Source organism: Sorghum bicolor, chromosome 6, assembly GCF_000003195.3.
Source record: "Sorghum bicolor cultivar BTx623 chromosome 6, Sorghum_bicolor_NCBIv3, whole genome shotgun sequence".
NCBI classification, from domain to species: domain Eukaryota; kingdom Viridiplantae; phylum Streptophyta; class Magnoliopsida; order Poales; family Poaceae; genus Sorghum; species Sorghum bicolor.
The window spans coordinates 42,687,233-42,706,534 of NC_012875.2; the positions used below are offsets into that span (position 1 = coordinate 42,687,233).

General features: G+C 43.5%; 4 protein-coding genes across 20 annotated transcripts; all 4 read right to left on the minus strand.

The window, feature by feature from the left end:
* Positions 1,637 to 3,224, minus strand: LOC8072955. The gene is made up of 4 exons (XM_002447725.2): positions 2,656 to 3,224; positions 2,370 to 2,480; positions 2,167 to 2,247; positions 1,637 to 2,025 (listed from the first exon to the last, which is right to left on the minus strand). Exons 1-4 carry the CDS (start codon positions 2,896 to 2,898, stop codon positions 1,951 to 1,953), a joined length of 510 nt encoding a protein of 169 aa, XP_002447770.1. The 5' UTR covers positions 2,899 to 3,224; the 3' UTR covers positions 1,637 to 1,950.
* Positions 4,744 to 6,941, minus strand: LOC110436172 (DNA-binding protein S1FA2). 4 transcript variants are annotated; one of them, XM_021462526.1, is made up of 3 exons: positions 6,807 to 6,941; positions 6,651 to 6,709; positions 4,744 to 5,194 (listed from the first exon to the last, which is right to left on the minus strand). In XM_021462526.1, exons 2-3 carry the CDS (start codon positions 6,675 to 6,677, stop codon positions 4,979 to 4,981), a joined length of 243 nt encoding a protein of 80 aa, XP_021318201.1. In that variant the 5' UTR covers positions 6,678 to 6,709; positions 6,807 to 6,941; the 3' UTR covers positions 4,744 to 4,978. The 4 variants fall into 4 exon arrangements, with proteins under 4 accessions (XP_021318201.1, XP_021318203.1, XP_021318202.1 ...); XM_021462528.1 differs by having other exon boundaries at positions 6,651 to 6,686; positions 6,807 to 6,918; XM_021462527.1 differs by having other exon boundaries at positions 6,651 to 6,691; positions 6,807 to 6,914.
* Positions 7,829 to 14,328, minus strand: LOC110436171. Of its 14 annotated transcripts, XR_002453902.1 has the most exons (5): positions 12,898 to 14,321; positions 12,728 to 12,784; positions 12,532 to 12,581; positions 12,240 to 12,335; positions 7,829 to 11,221 (listed from the first exon to the last, which is right to left on the minus strand). XR_002453902.1 is itself a non-coding variant. In XM_021462524.1 (4 exons), the coding sequence occupies exons 1-4, from the start codon at positions 14,163 to 14,165 to the stop codon at positions 11,611 to 11,613; spliced, it is 273 nt and encodes a 90-aa protein (XP_021318199.1). In that variant the 5' UTR covers positions 14,166 to 14,328; the 3' UTR covers positions 7,829 to 11,610. The 14 variants fall into 14 exon arrangements, 2 of the variants coding, with proteins under 2 accessions (XP_021318199.1, XP_021318198.1); XR_002453899.1 differs by having other exon boundaries at positions 7,829 to 11,016; positions 11,117 to 11,616; positions 12,532 to 14,322; XR_002453900.1 differs by having other exon boundaries at positions 7,829 to 10,973; positions 11,117 to 11,616; positions 12,532 to 14,321.
* LOC8075257 (F-box/FBD/LRR-repeat protein At1g13570) lies at positions 15,915 to 19,270 on the minus strand. Its single transcript, XM_002447726.2, has 3 exons — positions 18,401 to 19,270; positions 18,164 to 18,304; positions 15,915 to 16,752 (listed from the first exon to the last, which is right to left on the minus strand). Exons 1-3 carry the CDS (start codon positions 19,268 to 19,270, stop codon positions 16,357 to 16,359), a joined length of 1,407 nt encoding a protein of 468 aa, XP_002447771.1. The 3' UTR covers positions 15,915 to 16,356.

Here is a 19,302-nt window from a genome sequence, read left to right on the forward strand (position 1 = left end):
TGTCCTTTGCAACATCAGTCATAATAATTAGTTTTAGAGGATGTTAAAGTTTAACAAATACGATAGTATTTTCGTTTATTTGGCAATTAGTGTTCAGTTTTAGGCTTACAAAATTCATTTCACAACTGTATTTTTAGTTCCTAAATAATCTATATTTAGTATTTCATGTATGTGTCGAAATATTTGATGTAAGAGAAGTTAACTTTACCACTCTCGTTACAATCTTCTATGCTCTGCTAACATCAGTTATAACTGTCCTTTGCAACACCAGACAATCTTTTACGCTCTGCTGCATGTGGGCATGCATGCTTGTACGCTAAGCAATCCTACGATGATTACACAGTATCAGGCTGGAATAAGCACTTTGTCCGCATGGCTATATGTGAGAGCCGGTAACCTTACCAGAGAAGAGGTAATTCTGTGTAAAATAAGATAGACCACTAAACATATCTAATACTAGCAAGGCTAGTACAATGTACACAACCAAACAATTACAAATTAACCTAGTTAGAATAGGCTAAAGCTAGCCTGGCTTAGTTTTACTAGCCAGGCTAGTATATAAAACGAACCAAACACACCCAAGGACTCTAGGAGTAGACATGTTGTTCTGTTCTGACATGTTAGGGCTTGTTTAGTTCTAAAAATTTTCAAGATTTCCCACCATATCGAATCTTTAGACGCATGCATAGAGCATTAAATATAAATAAAACTAACTGCACAGTTTACCTGTAATTTACGAGACGAATTTTTTTAGCCTAGTTAGTATATGATTGGACAATAATTATCAAATAAAAACAAAATGCTACAGTAGCTAAAGTCAAAATTTTTCTTCAATTAAACAAGGCCTTAGTGCAATCCACCTTCAAGCACGCACAGTAATCTTGCTTGCCTGCTGGTCCATCATGGTCCATGATCCGGTACTCATGGTATGCACGGAAACATGATGGTCTCATCTCTCATGGCTTGGACCTCTCTGCTCGCCCGTTAACTGGTATCCATCAGTAACCATGCTGTCTCTGTGACTCTGTCTCTCATCTACCTTTCGTCGAGAACCAGACATATGTACCTGAAAGGCAGGGGCAATTGACATCGTTTCACAGGGTTTAATTGAATGTTTAAGTGCAGTACGGACTCATAGAGCCACTGTAGCAGCTCTCGTCTGCTACTCCATCAAGTTTCTGTCTGTGATCAACTTCTTGCCGAGCAGCCAGCAAACATGAGCTGCTGTCGAACCACAATTGTGGGTTCATTCATGACTGGATCGATACAAGACAAAGTGATAAATAAAGGCTTGGCAAGTAAGTGTGTCATTAAGCTACAAAATGGTGTGTAGTACTCCTTTGAATCAGAGGCCCTTCAAACTGCTGTGTTGTGTGTGTACTGTGTACCGAATCGAAGCCCCCCTTAACTAATTCATGTGGTGGCCTGGCCTCTGTACGTTGGCTGGCAAATGCGAGATCACCGGATTACTGCTCGCATTAATCCCTCAGGTTAGGCTCTACAACTAGCTAGAATGGGAAGCTAGCAGTAACCCTTCATGAAATGTTCTCTCTCATGGCAGTGGAACTGGTTCAGAATCTGAAGCTATTAAGGTGAACAACCCTTATAAAGACTGCAGGCACTAGCGTCATGAATGAACCCTCAAAAAGTTGTTAGATTAGACAGCAGCTAGTACTTGTTTGTTGCTTAAATACGTCAGTTTTACTCGACAGTGACAGTGCAGCGAGACACAAACCAACAACTGGTGAAATAAAAGAAAAGAAACCAAAGGAAAAAAGAAAAGAAAAGAAAAGAACCACCCAATGAAAAACATCAGTTACACAACACCTTGAACATACAGGTCACGAATCCATGGCACACGGAGATGATCAGATTACAGAGGGCGAGCGAGCGTGCAAGCTCTGGATGGAGGATTGGAGGTGGGTGAGCAGAGCATAGGCTGGCTGGCGTCTAGTAGAGTGAGTCGACTGTCTTGTTGAGCTCCTCCAGCTTCTTCATCCGCATCCTCTCGCTCTCGCTCACAAGCTGCATGCAACAAATATCCCAGGCGATGCAGAGCAAGTCCTTTTTAGTGATTCAGAAGTTCATGAGTATCAAGAGCTGATTACAGTGATCGAGCTACCAGCTTTTCCTTTTCACGGTCAGAGAGAGAGAGAGGTGTTTTACCTCGATTAGCCTGTTCACTAGCAGCGCTTTCTCCTTGCTCTTCTCGTTGTACGCCTCCAGGACCTCCTTGTACTCCTTCTCCTTTATTTTTTTCAGTTGGCCAAAACAAAATCCACAAGTCAACTCATGAAGATATATACATCAATTATCATCTACTAGCTACTTAATCCATTCAACGCATGTGTGAGCTCTCTCTCTCTCACCTTCTTGACGCAGCTCTTGCTGAGAGGCTTGAGCTGACGGTTCACCGTGTCAATCCGCTTCCGTATCGACTCCACCTCCTTCCGTGTAGGATCCGCCATCCCTTCCAGCTCCTAACAACAGAGGAAACAAAGCCGATGCATATAAGTGTGTGCAAGTAGCAAATAGTAGAAGCTAGACATGTCAGTCGCGTGACAACGAGGGCAGAACATAGTATAGTACAGATTACAGATTTACAGAGCCAAGGTAAGTGAAGCCCAAGGTTGACGGACGGACGGACGGACGTACCTGCCTGATGAAGGCGAGTCGCTTGGACTCCTCCTCGACGCGTCCGAGGTGCGCGAACACCTTCTCCCGGACCTCCATCTTGCGCCTCTCGATCTGCTCCTCCTTGGCCTTGAACACCGAGAGCGCCGACCTGGAGGAGCCCTCGCCTTCGTCGTCGTCGCCCGCGCTGCTGCCCAGCGACGACGGGTGCTTCACCCGCAGCACCATCTGCATCGGCTGCTCCACGCCGCCGCCGCCCTGCATATCTGGCCTCCTCCTCCTCCTCCTCCTCCTCGTCTGTGCGCGCGTGTGCGGCAGTTCGGCGCGGCCTACTAGCTAGCTAGCTATTCTCTCTTCCTTCTCTTCCTCGCTTCACGCCATTTATAGCACAAGCAAGCTGCCGGCCTGCAGGTTCGCCGGGCGTGGCCTCTACCTGTTGCTTTCCCGGCAATGCTGGTTGTCTAAGCAAACCCCAGCACAGTGGCAAGCAAGTGGAACCGAGCAAAAAGGCAAAACGATCGCTAGCAGAACCAGAACTGCTGCTGTGTCGCCCAAGGAAGAGTACCGTACCGGAGAGCAGGAACTTGTTGTTGATGTACTACATCAGTAGTGCATCCATCCATGTGACGGAGCGTGTGCGTCGTGCGGGTGCGGCGCACGCACGGTAGCTTGTGCCAGAGACCACCACCAATCCAAGATGGCGATGGCGATCAGCCGAGCGATCACTGCACCGTGTATAGTATTGTATGGTTGCCGTTAGGTACGGTGGTGGTGATGTCGTGCGCTGCCGGCTGCCGCCAGAGGTCGAGTACAAGTAACTCTATCTATATCTTCCCCTTGCTCTAGCTCGCCCGAGAACTGTGCCGGGGAAGCGACTCCGGTGAGGTGAGGTGAGGCTTTCCTCGGGTTGGTGCTCCCGCGTCTCGTCGCGCGCGCTTGGACGTCGCTGACCTACGCATTGGCCGGCGCATCGTCGTCTTAGCCAACTTTTTCGCGTCCATTGTTGTTGTGGGGGGCGCGGCGACGACGACAATGACATGGTGCCTGCAAGTCTGAAACGCTTAGAGAGAGAAGCCGACACGCCGTCGTCAGTCGCGCCACCGGAATGGATTGACGACGGAGCGTCGGTCCGAGAGTGAGAGATCAGCGATGTACGGCCGGCCGAGATTAGCAGCAGCAGCAGCCAACACACAGCAGAGCAAGGCGTCAATAAACCCAAACTTTTCTATGTGCCCGCCGTTCATCATCATGATTACCGATGGTAAGCGACCATCATAGTACGCAGCATCATGTGAAATCATCTCAAATCTTGTTGAACGTCATCGTCATCCTGTACCAGTTGGCAGCTGATAGCAAATGCCAATATACGGGTGCCAGTTGGACAAAGGAGCTGCAAGACGGTAAAGTTACGGCCCGTAGAGCTCCTATCGGCTCCAATTTTTTTTGACATATTTATTATTTATGTACCGTTCACAAGAGCTTTTTTTCTCTCTCTCATATCTCCTCTCACGGAGCCGGTGGAAGCAGATGAAGCCAGTTTTTTTAGCTTCATCTGCTCCAACCGGCTCTGTAAGAAAATATATGAGAGAGAAAAAGAGCTCCTATAAACAGTACATGAATAGTGAATACGTCAAAAAAGCAGAGCTGGTGAGAGTCCTACCAAATGGAGCCTAAAGGGGTGTTTGGGACTGCTCCACAAACTCTGCTCCGTAAACTTCACCATGGAGCAGCTCCATAAAAAATTGGAGTTTGTGAAGTACCTCTTTAGGTGCTCTCACAACTCCACCCTTTTTCTTCGAACTGAGTGCGTGGAGCTAAAACCGTTTGACTAAAAAACGTAGAGCAGAGCTGAAAAACGTAGAGCAGAGCAGTCCCAAACACTCCCTAAATGTGTCTTTAAGGACACTCTCTCCATATTGGATTCGCATTGAGAAGTGTACGACACACTTCTCAATGCAATGACGGAGAGAGTAAAAACACATGTCCTCAAGAGCAAAAAAAAAAAAAAACAGCTAAGGCATCTAACTTTCTATTTAGTATATTCATGCTATTTTTTTCCTGACGCAAAAAGAACCGCAGAAGAGTAATAAGTGGGAGTCGGGACTCAGGTTCACCATAACCAAAATTTGAAGAACTTGCAGCAATAAGGAACAGCAGAGTAGCTCGGTTTAGGCTAAGATTCATCAGTTGCTGAAACAAGGTGTCCAATACAAATGTACCATTAAACACAAAGCATCTACAGAACAAAGTCACTTCCAACACTGCGGCTCCAGCTGGTATATTTTTTTCCTTTAATAATCATGTAAATAGGAGCTCAGGACGGGAGGATCAGCAGCATGGCTGTTTACTCTCCTGGCGCAGAGACCCCCTGCTTCAGCTTTTCCCTCTTGAGCTTCTTCTTCGAGACCGGCTTCTTCTTCTTTGGCGGAAGTGTCTTCTGTGCATACACATACAGCACATAGTTTCCAACAAAGAAGAGCAGCAGGAAGCTTGCAACTACAAGCAGGACCACCATTCCTGGGTTCAGGCCCTTGTTCACCTCCTCAATGACAACATTGTTCTGAAACACATGCAGCATAGTCTATGAGAAAAATAAACAGGATACTGAAGACAAGAGTAGCAGAGTAGGTGCATGGGTCTTGCACGATCATATGTTGAAGGTTAGGATAATCAAACAACAGATCAACACGTATATCCTTTACAAATTGGCAGACCAAATGATAACTGAACAGCACCATAAAGATATGAGTAATATCACTATTATAGAGCGCTTGTGCTAACTGTTATCCACAACTGCAAAGACTAGTCATAACACAAAGATGAAGCCTAATTTAATTCGATCAGTAAGGCAATTGGCAGACCTACAAAATCTTCACAAATAGGCTGACAGGGCAGGTGTGGAGAAGTGGTATGCATACAGACTACAGTCACCATTTAGAAAAGAATATGCAGATTAGCTAGCACAGAGATCAACTGATATCAGCTCGATAATAATCAAACTACAGCCACTCAGCATCAACTTAAAGTAACTAAAAATCAACTAAAGGATTACACATACAAACACTGGCTAGCCAGGTAAGTGTGCATCAGAGTAGGGGAACAGATAGTATTGCTGGTAACCTTGTATAAAATTTAAAATGCACGAGATTTTAAAGACATCAAACTAATCAGACTATTGTAACAGATAACATTGGCTATCTAGAGAATTGGACAGACCTAAAACACTGAACACAATATTGATCAAACATGACACACATATATGATAGTCAGCAAGCTCCAGACTTGTAGTACGGCTGTAACAGTTAGCAAGCTTATGCAAATTTTGCTAGTATATGATATCAACGCTCACGAACAAGATAAAAGCACTCTGCAATCTCTTTCTAGGAGACAACTGAAACACGCATTTTCTAACAACCACAATTATGATATGGTCTATTGATCACGTACAAGCCTTGCACAAATTCTACAGATCCGATCCTCCACACATCAAATTCAAGGCAGGTGCACCAAAATCAGCTACAACTCCGATCAGGGTATGATTACTGCATCCACCCCGAATGTTTAGCCCAAGGTGGCTCGCGCGAGCAGAAGGGAACCTGCCAGTGCACGAGGCCCAGAGAGCCGGGCAAGCGGGACAACGGCCTGCCCGCGCCACGGAACCAGTGCCGAGCATCAAAGCCCACCGGGGCGAGAAGACACCAGATCCGGGGAAGGTAGGACCGGATCCGCACCTGGAGGCTCCGGATCCACACCACCGCCGACCGGACGGCCGCCGACGCTGTCGGAGGTCGAATCGCAAGATAGAAAAAGAGAGGGATAGGGAAGGGAGAAGAGGTGGTGCGGACAGGCAACGGCGGCGGACGGGGCGAGGGGGCAATCGGTGGCTTTCCGGCGGCGGCGGAGTCGCCCAGAGAGACGGGCACCGCGTCTAACCTTCACCTCTGTACATTCGGACCTGCTTCGGACTCCCACAGCATAGCAAGGATTAAGGAAGGAAGGAAGAACTCGAGGCTTACCGCCGAATCCGCGAACTGATCCGCCATGGCGGCCGCCTGATCTGTGCCAACACCCCGCTCTGGATTAGAAGATTTAGTATGGATTTGCGGAAGGACGGATGAGGTGAGCACGAGAGTTGACGAGGACGAATGGTAGATTCTGAAGAAAAAGCTCACCTTTGCGCTGCTGGTCCCTCTCCTTCCAATATCGATATCACCCCCTCTGCTTGGCTCGTTTCCGCGTCGTGGTTTTATGGGCCGTTCGATTTGGAAGCTTCTAGTCCACCGTTTTTCTTTGATTTCTCAGCTTTTATTTTGTCGTTGTTACCTAAAAAAAATAATATTCTTTGTTTATATATACGTGTATCTGCATCATTTTTGTTTTGAGCGAGATAAGTTTGCACTAGTGTTTATCATGACGTATATATTTTTAGGTTTGTGTTAATTGTGTTATGATGGCAAATATTCCATGTCTTTTAACATGACGTATAGTTTAGGCCCTATTTTTCATAGCTCCACTTTACCTAAGCTATTTTTTTTTCTCAACTCCACTAATAACTCTGCTGTCGGAACTTTTGGGTTGTTTTTATAAATTGAATAGTGGACATAACCTCTTCTTGTTCGCTCCAACTATCGCAAGAGTTCAAACAAACTAAACACTACACGCACACATGTCCTGCCAGTTAAAGAGGTTATATTTGTGCCCGGAAAAAAAATCACACAAGGCAACAAAATTAAGCTAAACACTCTAATTACCAAGGATGAGGGTAGTCAAGAGTGAGAGCCCTTTTTTTTAGCAACAAGAGTGAGAGCCATTGAGCCTCTGATATAGCCAACAAATGACGCTCCTCGCCAGCTAAAATCAGCGTGAAGGTAGGTTTTAGTTGTCAATGCATGCTTTCTGAGGACCAACATGTTGTGTCTACTATATTTCACATAATATTCCGTAGTAACGTACGAAAAATTCATCTAGTAATATGTAGAAGTTTGAGCGCTATATGTCACAACATTACGCTGCATGGTGATATTTAGTGCCTATTTGGTTTAATTCACCACTAGTGGCAGGGCGCGCCTTCGCGCGCCAGTGCGGTCACAAATTGAAGGAAATGAAAATAGTATTATTTATGAAGCTAACTATATTAATTAAATATGACCTGTCATGATTATTTTTGGATGCTACAACTGAAAAGCAGTGCGACTAAAACAAGCTGAGGCCATATTACACTAATATATATATGGTGCATACATGGTCTGTTGTACAAATAAGAATTTTACAATTAAGAGTTCATGGTACATACTATAAACTTTATACAAAGGGTGGGTGGTGTGAGCTGACAGAGCACATAAGGTTGATGGCAGGGCATGAGCCTTTCTTTTTGCAGTGCAGATGCTAATTTACTGAAGAGGTTGTTACTGAAGCTATCATCCTGCATCGACTTCATCCTGCATCGAGTTCATGGATGTTAGTCACCACTGACAAAAAGTCATCATATAGGTATACACTATAGTAGTTGTGCTAATCATCCTAGCAGTAAATTTCCGTGAAGAGAGATCAAAGAGACATACAGTATATAAGCATCCATCATGAATTTATCATCCTGCATGTAACTAATATAGATGAATCATCAGAATGGAAACAATGCAAGCTCGATCGTATCTGCGCTGACATCTGGCACAGCCACACCGTCACACTGGTGCTTGATTCTGTACAAATAAACAAACTGACAAGCATTTCTGTGCCATCAGCCCATTCGTGCATCAAAGAAGAATGGGGAAAATATAAAAAAATGTGTTATTCACCGGTTAGCATAACTCTCTGTTGGAGTCTGACAAATGTGGCGCTTGGGCACAAAATAGGAGCATCTAAAATATATATACATTGCTATCTGTGGCAGGTCAGCCACATTATAGGCATTACTTTTCTTCCTACATTTTGTGCATATACTAATCCTAATTTTGTAGCGTTTGAACTATTACTTGCAACCGTAGTTTTTCTTATTGTCACCAACAACCTGTGTTAAAGTAGTATGCTATCACGTTAAGTATTCACAAACCAAAAGTGCATGAAGATTGCACATACCTGTCTACCTGGTAGCGCTTCAGATAATAAGAAGTCCATTTAATTGCAGAAAGAGCTCAATGCAGAGTGGGAAGGAGTGGAGAGCGTACTACTTAGTGTTCACAAAACAAAAGTGTTTGAAGATTTTAGGTACCTATGTACCTGGTAGCACTTCAGATAATAAGAAGTTTATTTAATTGTAGGAAGAACTCAATGCCTGGTAGCACTTCAGATAAATAAGAAGTCTATTTAATTGCAGGAAGAACTCAATGCAGAGTGGGAAGGAGTGCAGAGCCTACAACTCATCATGTACACAACAAAAAAGATTAAAATTTTTCTTAATGAAGACATGATTTTTAAAGGCCACAGAAACATTCTAATCATCACTTGTTTATCAACTTGGAGCTTTGAGGCATGGTCACAATTTTGTTATTTCCATAAATTGCACAACATAAGTAGCAGATCATGCCTAGTACCTCACAGGTGAATGACCATAAGTTCATATCCTTGACCAATAGGTCTAGAATTTTCATCATAGGCTAAAGAAGGGAAAACTTTAGAGGCCTCAGAAATATTTGAGTCATGACTTGTTCGTCAACTTGGAGCTTCGAGGCATGGTCATAATTTTGTTACTCCCATAAACTGCACAACATAAGTAGCAGATCATGCCTAGTACCTCACAAGCGAACAAACATCAGTTCATATCCTTGACCAATGGGTCTAGAATTTTCTTCACAGGCCAAAGAAGGGAAAAGTTTAGACGCCTCAGAAATATTCCAATCATCACTTGTTCATGAACTTGGAGCTTCTAGGCGTGGTCATAATTTTGTTACTCCCATAAAATGCACAAGATAAGTAGCAGATCATGCCTAGTACCTCACAAACGAACAAACATCAGTTCATATCCTTGACCAATATTCTAGAATTTTCATCACAGGCCAAAGAAGAAAAAAGTTTAGGAATCCAAGCCAATGTAGGAAGAAATCAAAGAGACAGAATCAAATTCAAGAATGAGAGGAAACAAGGCACCGGACTGCCTCAGGAGGAATCTATGATGATTCGGCGTATATATTTGTCTCTAGCTGATCTGGAGAAGAAACAAGAGGTACCGCATAAAGACTGAAGGAATCGAGCGGAAGGTAGGCAACACAGTTAGAATCAGCTTCAAAGCACGATTTATGGGGTAATGCAGATAATCAAATGGCAGGACTTATTTAGGTAGACCTGGATGTGGTTTCTTGTTGAGGAGCTGATGCACTTTGTAGTCTTTAATTGCACAACTAATTGACAGGCGAACGGACATCAATTCATATCCTTGATCAGTGGGTCTGGAATTTTCATCACAGTCTCCAGGGAAAAAGTTTAGGAATCAAAGCCAACCTAGGAAGAAATCAGAGAGAATCGAGAGAATGAAAACCACGAAAGGAGAGGAAACAGGAGCACCTAATTAAGATTGCTCCTTCCCAAACCGTGGGTTGCTAAGGCCCATCTGTCCTGGGTGTGTCTACCATGTGTGGCCAATGCAGAGTCCCAGGCAGAGCACCATGGCACGTGGAGAGAGAGATAGACAGAGGGAAAGAAGACGCTGCCGAGTGGCGAGCAAAGAGGGAGACACTGAGAAGGGCAGCCATTGGGACGTGCATCGGAAGGGTACTGCCGCCATCGCCCACATCTAGGGAAGAGAGGGGGGAGACACCGCAAGGTCCCCAACAACCAAACCTGCTACTGTCCCCCTTGGACTTCAGCGTATCAAATCATACCACTTGTGCCTGAACTGTATATAACTATGAAGGAATTCATGCAGAGTAGTGCTCTGTGCCATTTACAAAGAAAAAAAATTAGCATGTCATTGACAAAGTTTGGATGCAACAGTAGGTAAATAACAACATATTTAACGATTCATATTAATCAATTTTTTATGAAGTATCTATTATTGAGAGAACTTTTGATTCAAAATATAGGGCACATGACAAATCCGTGTGCGGTTACATCTAAACATTAGTATTGACAGCTGAGAAGTCTATAGACACCTTTTTATCCTATTCTCTAAATCAGTATTCAAAATTATAGCAAGAGTGCAGGACAATACATTAAATGTGACAACTATTTGTCCTAAACACCAAATAAAGGACCTCAGTTAGCAATCATCATGTGTGGCAATGAAGCTGGTATGCACAATATAAAAGCAAGCAAGGGCAGAGGCAGGGGAAATACCAAACTGAGCAATGTTGCTGGAATCACCTACATCTTGGGGCGTGCGAAAGAAAAGCAAGTAGTGATGCCACCTACATTGTTGGAAGCACCTATATTTTCACTTTGCATGTTGACCTAAAATAGAATCTTACATTCGTGAAATACAAGATGATGGCCATCGTAATACCTATCTATTAGGTCTGTATTGTGAGTTAGCTAAAAAAATACGTAGTACCTAGTGTGGAGGCTACTTTTGTGCACATCCTGGAGAATTGGGAGGTTGCTTTGGCTGTTATCCGGAGACTGCGCCCTGCACTGTGGGGTTTGGAATATGGAAGCCCTGCCATTTTTATAGAACAATGAATAATCCATTATTTAGTTGTCAAGGTTCCACATAGCATCCATCCAGCACATCCTAAACATGAATAAGCAGACCATAAATATAGTATGTCTCTAAATTAGCTCAATTTCACATAAATAAACTAACTCAACTATAGAAAAGCAAAAATAGCAGTGTTGCACATACACTGTAAAATCCTAATTCCAAACCATGGTGAAGCATTTAAAGTTCATCTTTGGACAAAACACATAAGAAGTGAGCAGGATAGGTAGCCTCATCCGGTAGAGGCAGATGCTTCAATAGGATTGGAGGCACGAAACATATTACAGGAAGGAGATCTAGGTACGGATGACAATACTGAACTATGAAGGAATCCTAGATATGGACAATCAAACCTACAGCAGAAAAACAGCAGATCTCACATTAGCATAGTCAGCTAAACTCTGTACATTGCCAGCTAGAAGCATGTATTTGTAGATGAAGGCATTAATATACACATTAGGTGGGATGAATATACAACTAAGAGAGATACTGCATGAAGACATACTATAGAGTGTGCTGCCATTCATCCTACAAAGGCAGGGGACACGCAAACTTTCATCGAGCCAAAGGCAGGCAGGCTTCCAGCAGTTTGAGTTGATAATTTAAAAATAGCAGCATACTATGAAGATATAGCCATAACCAAATTTGTAACAGGTACATAATGCACACACCTAGTTATCAAGAAGAGATGAATAATTAAAGAAAGAACAGGAATCAGAATATGTTGGTATTGACGTGATTGTGGCAAGCAACAAATCGGCTGGGGTAATAATTATCTGAGAACAAGAAAAGAACTACACGCAGAAATCTAGAGTTAAGAAAAATAGCTGCAAGTATTGACAAGAATCTACTAAAAAAATACTCAATTCAGTGTACAGGACCAGAACGAACATGTTTGGTAAGGCCAAGTAAGATTTTAGCACACAAAAAATCAACAATTGTTCACTGGATTTTCAAGCACACACAATGCACTAACCTGGAGAAGATCATTTGATCCTATCCTATGCACATCAAGGAAGAAGTCGTACTGTTGTGCTCCCACTGAGGCAAGGTCGTAGCAAGGGACCTTCACCTTTATATTATAGAAAATATTAGTCAGTTCATGCATGGAAGTCTTACTTTCAGAAAATTGAAGCAGCAACATTTAAGAAATCACAAAGTGTTGCTTCCGTGTAGACTACTGGCTTGAGAACAGTATCCCATATCTAATAGAAAAAAACTGTGATACATGGCAAAGATGAAAGCAGGTAAGCAGATTGCATTTGCACCTTTTCAATATATCCTCCTTGAGAACTTGTGCTAGGTACTCTAGCGATTTCTGCAAAGATCGGAAAATCAGAACACAAGAAAAGGCAGACAAAGTAAAAATATCAAACCGCAGAAATAGAGAAATGAATGTCTCCGTGCTCACCCAAATCTTAACTTGCAATAAAGCAGTAATACTTGAAACAGAAACTTACAAACCTATCGTAAAAATGTCTGAAACTGCAAGAGTAAACAGAGCACTCTGCTTCTCGAAAGCTGTACAACACATGAAGAGCAGGAAAACTTAAATGATCAGGTGAAATGTGCTTTCCACTCAGGAGATCAAGCAAGAGAGTGCAAAGACTGTAAACCACATTGTCAGGACTTACTTTGCCTGCAGAACAGATAATAGGTACAAAAAGTAGAGAGGCACAATCCCAAAGTGTTTCAACAATAATAGTTTGAAGCCTACATGCTGGAAGTCTGAAACAAAACATAGTGACACTTTGCAAAGGAATCATTGGACAATATATGTTAACTGAAAATAAGGTGCCAAAACTAATGGGACCTGACATTGATGTGAAAGAAGTAATAGGTAATACTGGCTATCAAAAATCTAATAGGTGATGTCGGGTATTATATTTTTCCAAGTACTTGATTTATATAGCATCATTGTATAAAAACAGAATGGAACAAAGAGACTGGGACTGTCTGAATATCTACTGCTATGTAAGCAGGTGCATAGGTCCTAACATAGATATGGATAAACAAAATATTTATTGATCTAACAAAAGATCAGGAGAGTAGAAAGAAGTAGAGAGCCTACCAACCATCATATGTCGAAATGAAAAAGATAAGTTTTTTTAACGAAGATAGGATTTTTAAAGGCCTCAGAAACATAGTAATCATCATTTGTTCATAAACTTGGAGCTTGTAGGCATGGCCCAATCGGGTTAGTCGAATATGCTGCAGAAGATATAGATTCCAAAAAGCAGGATCCGGGTATATATTGGTCGGGCCGCATATGCCATCGTGAAGCAAGTGGCAGCATATCCAAACTGAAGGAATCTCTCAGATTCGGTAAACAAAGGCATCTAATTTTAAGGAATCGTAGGCAAACTAATCTGCAGAGGTAATTACGGGGATCAGACCACACAAAAATTTAAGGATACATGGACCCGGCTTACGGGGATCAGAATATAGGTAGGTGAGCATGCCTAGTACCTCACAAGCGAACAAACATCAGTTCATATCCTTGATCAACGGTTCTAGAATTTTTATCACAGGCCATAGAAGGAAAAAATTTAGGAATCGAAGTCAACATAGAAAGAAATCAAAGAGACAAAATCAAAATCAAAATCGAAAACAAGATACTGCTCCTTCCTAGTGACATCACCGCCGATAGCTACCTGCAGCGGGTGCGGCCACCATGTGCGGCCAACGCAGGGCCCAGATGGTGCGCCATGGCATGGGGATAGAGGTAGAATCACAGGCAAGTGGCGAGCGCAAGGGGACTGACGCGCGGTGAGGGAGCACCTAGGGTTTCGTCGAGGCCATGCGGATCACCAGGAGGAGGCATCATGAAGGCTAACGCGCACCGGCGGCGATTGGTGGGGGCCGGCCGCGCGGCTCCACAGCAGCTATGGACAGCCACCATGGGGGCGCACACCGCAAAGGCGTCGTCGCCATCGCCTGCGTCGGGAGAAGAGAGGGAGGAGGTGCGAGAAGGGAGGGGGACGGAAGTGGAGTGGGCCAGGAGCGGAGGCAACGAAGAGAACCAGAAAAGCACAGTGGGCCTGCTAGCTTCCAAGAGCAGGATCTAGATATATATTGGATAGACTGCATATGCCATCAGGAAGCTGGCTGCAACCTATGAGAACTGAAAGAATCTACCAGATTCGATGAAGAAAGACAGATTCTGATTTCAGGACACTGCAGGCCAACTAATCTACACCGGTGATTACAGGGATCAGACGGCAGGAAAAATTTAAGGATACGTGGACTCGGCTTCTATTTGAGGAGCTGTTGCACTCTATAGTTTTAAATTTCCTATTGAACTACCGAGATTATCTAACAAGATCTAGGGGCATCCCTCCAAGGAGGAAGGGTGATGAGGGTGCTGGAATTTGTGCGTGAGCACCAACATTACGCTGCATGATGATACTGGTGCGCATGTCTTTTTATGCATTCTAATGTAATGCCTCTGTCACATCAATACAAGAGGGTGAAGACTGAAGAACGCTGGCGAGGACAGCCTCAGCCTTAGGCCTTGTTTAGTTTCCTTGTGAAAACTTTTCAGACTACTATAGCACTTTCGTTTGTATGTGACAATTATTATCTAATTATAGACTAACTAAGTTTAAAATTTTCGTCTCGCAAATTATTTTTTATCTATATTTAATACTCCATGCATATGTCGTATGATTCGATGTGACAGATAATTTTGAAAAGCTTTTGACTTTCGGGAGGAACTAAGGCCTTGTTTAGTTCCCAAAATTTTTCAGGATTTTTCGTCACATCAAATCTTGCAGTACATGCATGGAGCATTAAATATAGATAAAAAAGATAACTAATTGCACAGTTCACTTGTAATTTACGAGATAAATCTTTTAAGCCTAGTTAGACCATAATTAAACAATAATTGTCAAATAAAAACAAAAGTGCTACAGTAGTCAAACTCAAAAAATTTTACGAACTAAACAAGGCCTTGGGGAATTTCTGGCCTTGTTCAGTTCGCAAAATCGTTTATATTTGACAAATATTATCCAATCTTAGAGTAACTAGGCTTAAAAGATTCGTCCCGCGATTTACAGCTGTATAATTAGTTTTTGTTTTCATGTATATTTAATGTATCATGCATATACTGCAAGATTCGATGTGACGAGGAATCTTGAAAACTTTTTACAATTAAACAAGGCCTCTGTTTCGATTTGTGAATTACTCGATCCCCTTAGAGTTTGAGCACCTATGTGCCATTACAGTCTCTGTCGAAGCGGGCCCGCATGACAGTACATGAATAGAAAACGAAGAGTGTCAAATACGCTAACAGGAAAACACCTTTACTCTCCGCGCCACCTTCCTCATTGATAAGTGTCAGGTGTGACAGTCACTTGCAACATGAGGTTGGCTGGCCAGTTGCGGCTCTGCTGTCGCCATGAGTAACGGGCCAGGAACAAGCTGAATGGCTGACATGTTGCACTAGGAGCTTCAAATTTATGCGCAGAGGTCCATCTCAGATGTCCAGAATTCAACAATTTCTCAAAGGAAAAGGGGTGTACCGATTACCGAAGGAGCGCATCCCTTGTGCGGGGAAAAAAAAGCATCGGACAAAACGATGAAACAAAATTTAACGATTTATCCAAAACATACAGATTAGAAGCCACAAATGAGACGCCATTGCTAGTAATTTTCAGCAAGTAAAGACCATGTAGGAGTACTACAGATTTGAAGCTTATGAAATATCACACAATCTGACAAGGGACATGAACTTCAAAATTATTTTCAAAGTGCAAGAAAAACAGATGACTGACAAATGTAGGAGTATTATTTTCAGCAAGTAAAGACCATGTAGGAGTACTACGGCCAAAAGGCCTGCCACTGGCATCATCGGTAGCAACTCTTCAAGGATTAACCATAAAGACCACATAAATCAGTCTAGATTCAGAACATCAATCAACCCAGGACAGTGGAAACTATCTGACAGTGGCACCATGGATATTGCTCTTCTTTAGAACGAGAGCAGAAATGCTGCCTAAATTTAAAAGTAGATTCAGATAACCAGATAACATAACACAAAATGCCTTCAACGGTTTGTAGGCGAATTATCTCTGCAGTAAGACTCAAGCCATTTAGTAGCCCATGATGTCGATATCACTATCAAAGGGGTCAGGTAGAGCATTCACAGCCTCTATACTGAACCCCTTGTGATGGACGACTTTCAGGCCCTCGAACACGACTTTGGCTTCCACAGAGGCCCTGTGGCATTGGATGAGATTTTGCTGTTCAGTAGTCCATGCAGGGGTGTCGGACATGGCAGATTGAATCTTCATGATCTGCAGCACCTGTGCATTCGCAAGGAGAAAACACACAAATTCAAACATGTTTCGCTCAACTTCGATTATTAGATCCTTAACTTTGCTTTCCAGCCTCACGGTCTTGAGATGGTTAACAATACATCCAATGGGTTCATTCTTCTGGTAGTAGCCGAAGTCAATTGTGTCAACCTGGCGTTCCCCGGGCTTGCCCTTTTACACAGAAATGAAGAATCAGATGAAGTTCTTTACAATGTTTAGCTAATGAGTAAAAGTCCGATTTACCCCTAAACAAGTCGTTGAATTTGAAAGACCCCCTCGATCTTGAATAACGGAGAACATACACACTTCAACTTTTAAAACCGGACAAAAAATACTGCCTTAAACATTTCAAAGTGGTTTTTTGGTAGTTTTGCTGATGTGGCAGTGGGACCCACCTATAATTTGGTCTCTCTTTCTTTTATATAAAAAACATAACTTCTTCATATGAAGTCATATGAATACAAACTTTATACCAAAGTTGTAGTTCTCGACACGATCTACAAATTAGTAATTGACAATTTTTTTATTTAATATATTTTAGCGGCTCAAATATTCGTTTTAAGTTATCAGATTTTAAATTTCATTTCTCTAATTTTTCAAATGAACTCAAAATCTCAAACGTTGACATAGTCTATGCCAAAGTTGTATTTTCAAGTAAGATCTACAACTTTGTAGTTGACAATTTTTTTATTTCAGATTGTTTAGAGGCCCAAATATTCATTTTATGTTTTGTAACTTTGAAATTTAATTTATTTTTGAATTTTTAAACGACCTCAGATGTTGACATGGTCTACACCAAAGTTGCTACTTCGTAGTTGATACCATTTTTATTGGGGACATTTAGAGGCACAAATATTTGTTTTAAATTCTCAGATTTTGAAATTCAATTTCCTTGATTTTTGTTCAAACAATAAAAGTATGGGCCTCTAAATGATCTCAAATGAAAAATTTGTCAACTACAAAGTTATAAATGTTACGAGCTACAACTTTGGTGTAGACCACATCAACATCAGAGGTCATTTGAAACAATTAAAAAAATGAATTTCAAAATTAGAGAACTTAAAACGAATATTTGGAGTCTCAAATAAAAAAGCTGCCAACTACAAAGTTGTAGATTTTACTGCAAACTACAACTTTGATATAGACTATGTCAACAGAACAACACAGGTCCTTTGAAAAATAAAATAAAAAAATAAAATTTTAAAATCTAGTTACTTAAACCAAATATTTGAGTCTCTAAAATGTATTAAATAAAACAAATTATCAACTACAAAGTTGTATATTGTGTCGAGCTCTATAACTTTGATATAAAGTTTATATTCATATGACTTCATATGGAAAGATTAGACCAATGACGGATGGGCCCCACTGCCATGACCACCTAAGAAACCATTTTGAAATGTCGGCAAGGGGATGTGTTGTCTGATTTTAAAAGCTAAGTTGTGTATGTTGTCTGGTATGGTAGTCCAAATTCAACGACTAGTTGAGTGGATGAATTGCACTTTACTCTTACCTAATGCATAGTATGTACACAGACCAACAAAGCAATTGCCAATGGGTGGCAACCTCAAGCTGTAATTACCTGGATATGCAATGTCTCCAGTAAGGGAAAGCACTTGAGCAAGTTCATCAGCGTCTCCATGTTCTTCTTGCTCGAGAATGTCATGCTGATAGCTAGAATCTTCACGCTATTGAAAGGAGCTCGCAGTCCCTTGTTAACCTTCTGAGATGTACAGTACGAGTGAGCAATGCCTCATTTAGGCTCAGCTATTCAAGACGAAGAAGGAGAACGAGAAGTGAACTGAAATAAGGTAACTACCTCCTCAACAGCAGGCTTGTCGATGCCGTGCAAGAAACCCCTGAAGCCCACCACGAGATAGCCTAAAGCAGTAAGCTTTGGCGCGCCGATGATGGTGACCGATGCTCCCAGATGCACGTCGCCGAGCAGGCACTCCAGGCGCGGGGCGTCCTCGACGGTGAGCTCCTCTAGGTGCTTGTACTGCCACACACCGAACAGCACGAGGCTGCGGCAAGAAGTGATGCGGATGCGGCGGGGTCCCTGGATGTGCCTGAACATGACGTTACGCAGCGCGGGGCAGCCAGATAGCAGGCTCTGGAGTGCAGCCTCGGAGATGTGGGTGCGAGAAAGGGTGAGGTCCGTGAGACGGGACGCGGCGGCGGCCCCGGCGTCGGAGAAGCGGCACTCGCCGAGGGCGAGGGTCTCGAGCGTGGCGGAGGTGAGGAGTGGGTCGGCGAGCGCGCGGTGGCACCACTCGGGCGGGCAGACGAGCGAGACCTCGCGGGCGCGGCGGTCGCCGGCCGCGAGGTCGTGGAACCAGGCCTCCGCGGCGGGGACGCGGGCGCGGAGGGTGGTGCGGGCGAGGCGGAAGCGCGCGACGGGGCCCGGGTGGGAGGCGAGCGCGAGGGAGACGGTGTCGGCGCGCGCCGCCCAGGGTGCTCCCGACGCCGACGCGGCGCGGGCGATGGAGGGGCGGGGCGCGACGGGAAGCTCGAGGTCGTCGAGGCGGAGCGGGGTCCCACGCCACGCGTCGCGCCAGCGAGGGGAGAGCACGGCGGTGCGCGCGGCCTCGGCGGTATCGAGGCGGGAGATGATCGCAGAGAGGAGCTCAAACGGGAGGTTGCTGATGAAGTCCTTGCCGCCGGCATCGCATCGCAGCGGCGGCGCCATCTCGCCGCGCCGGGATTTTGCGGAGGTTTGGG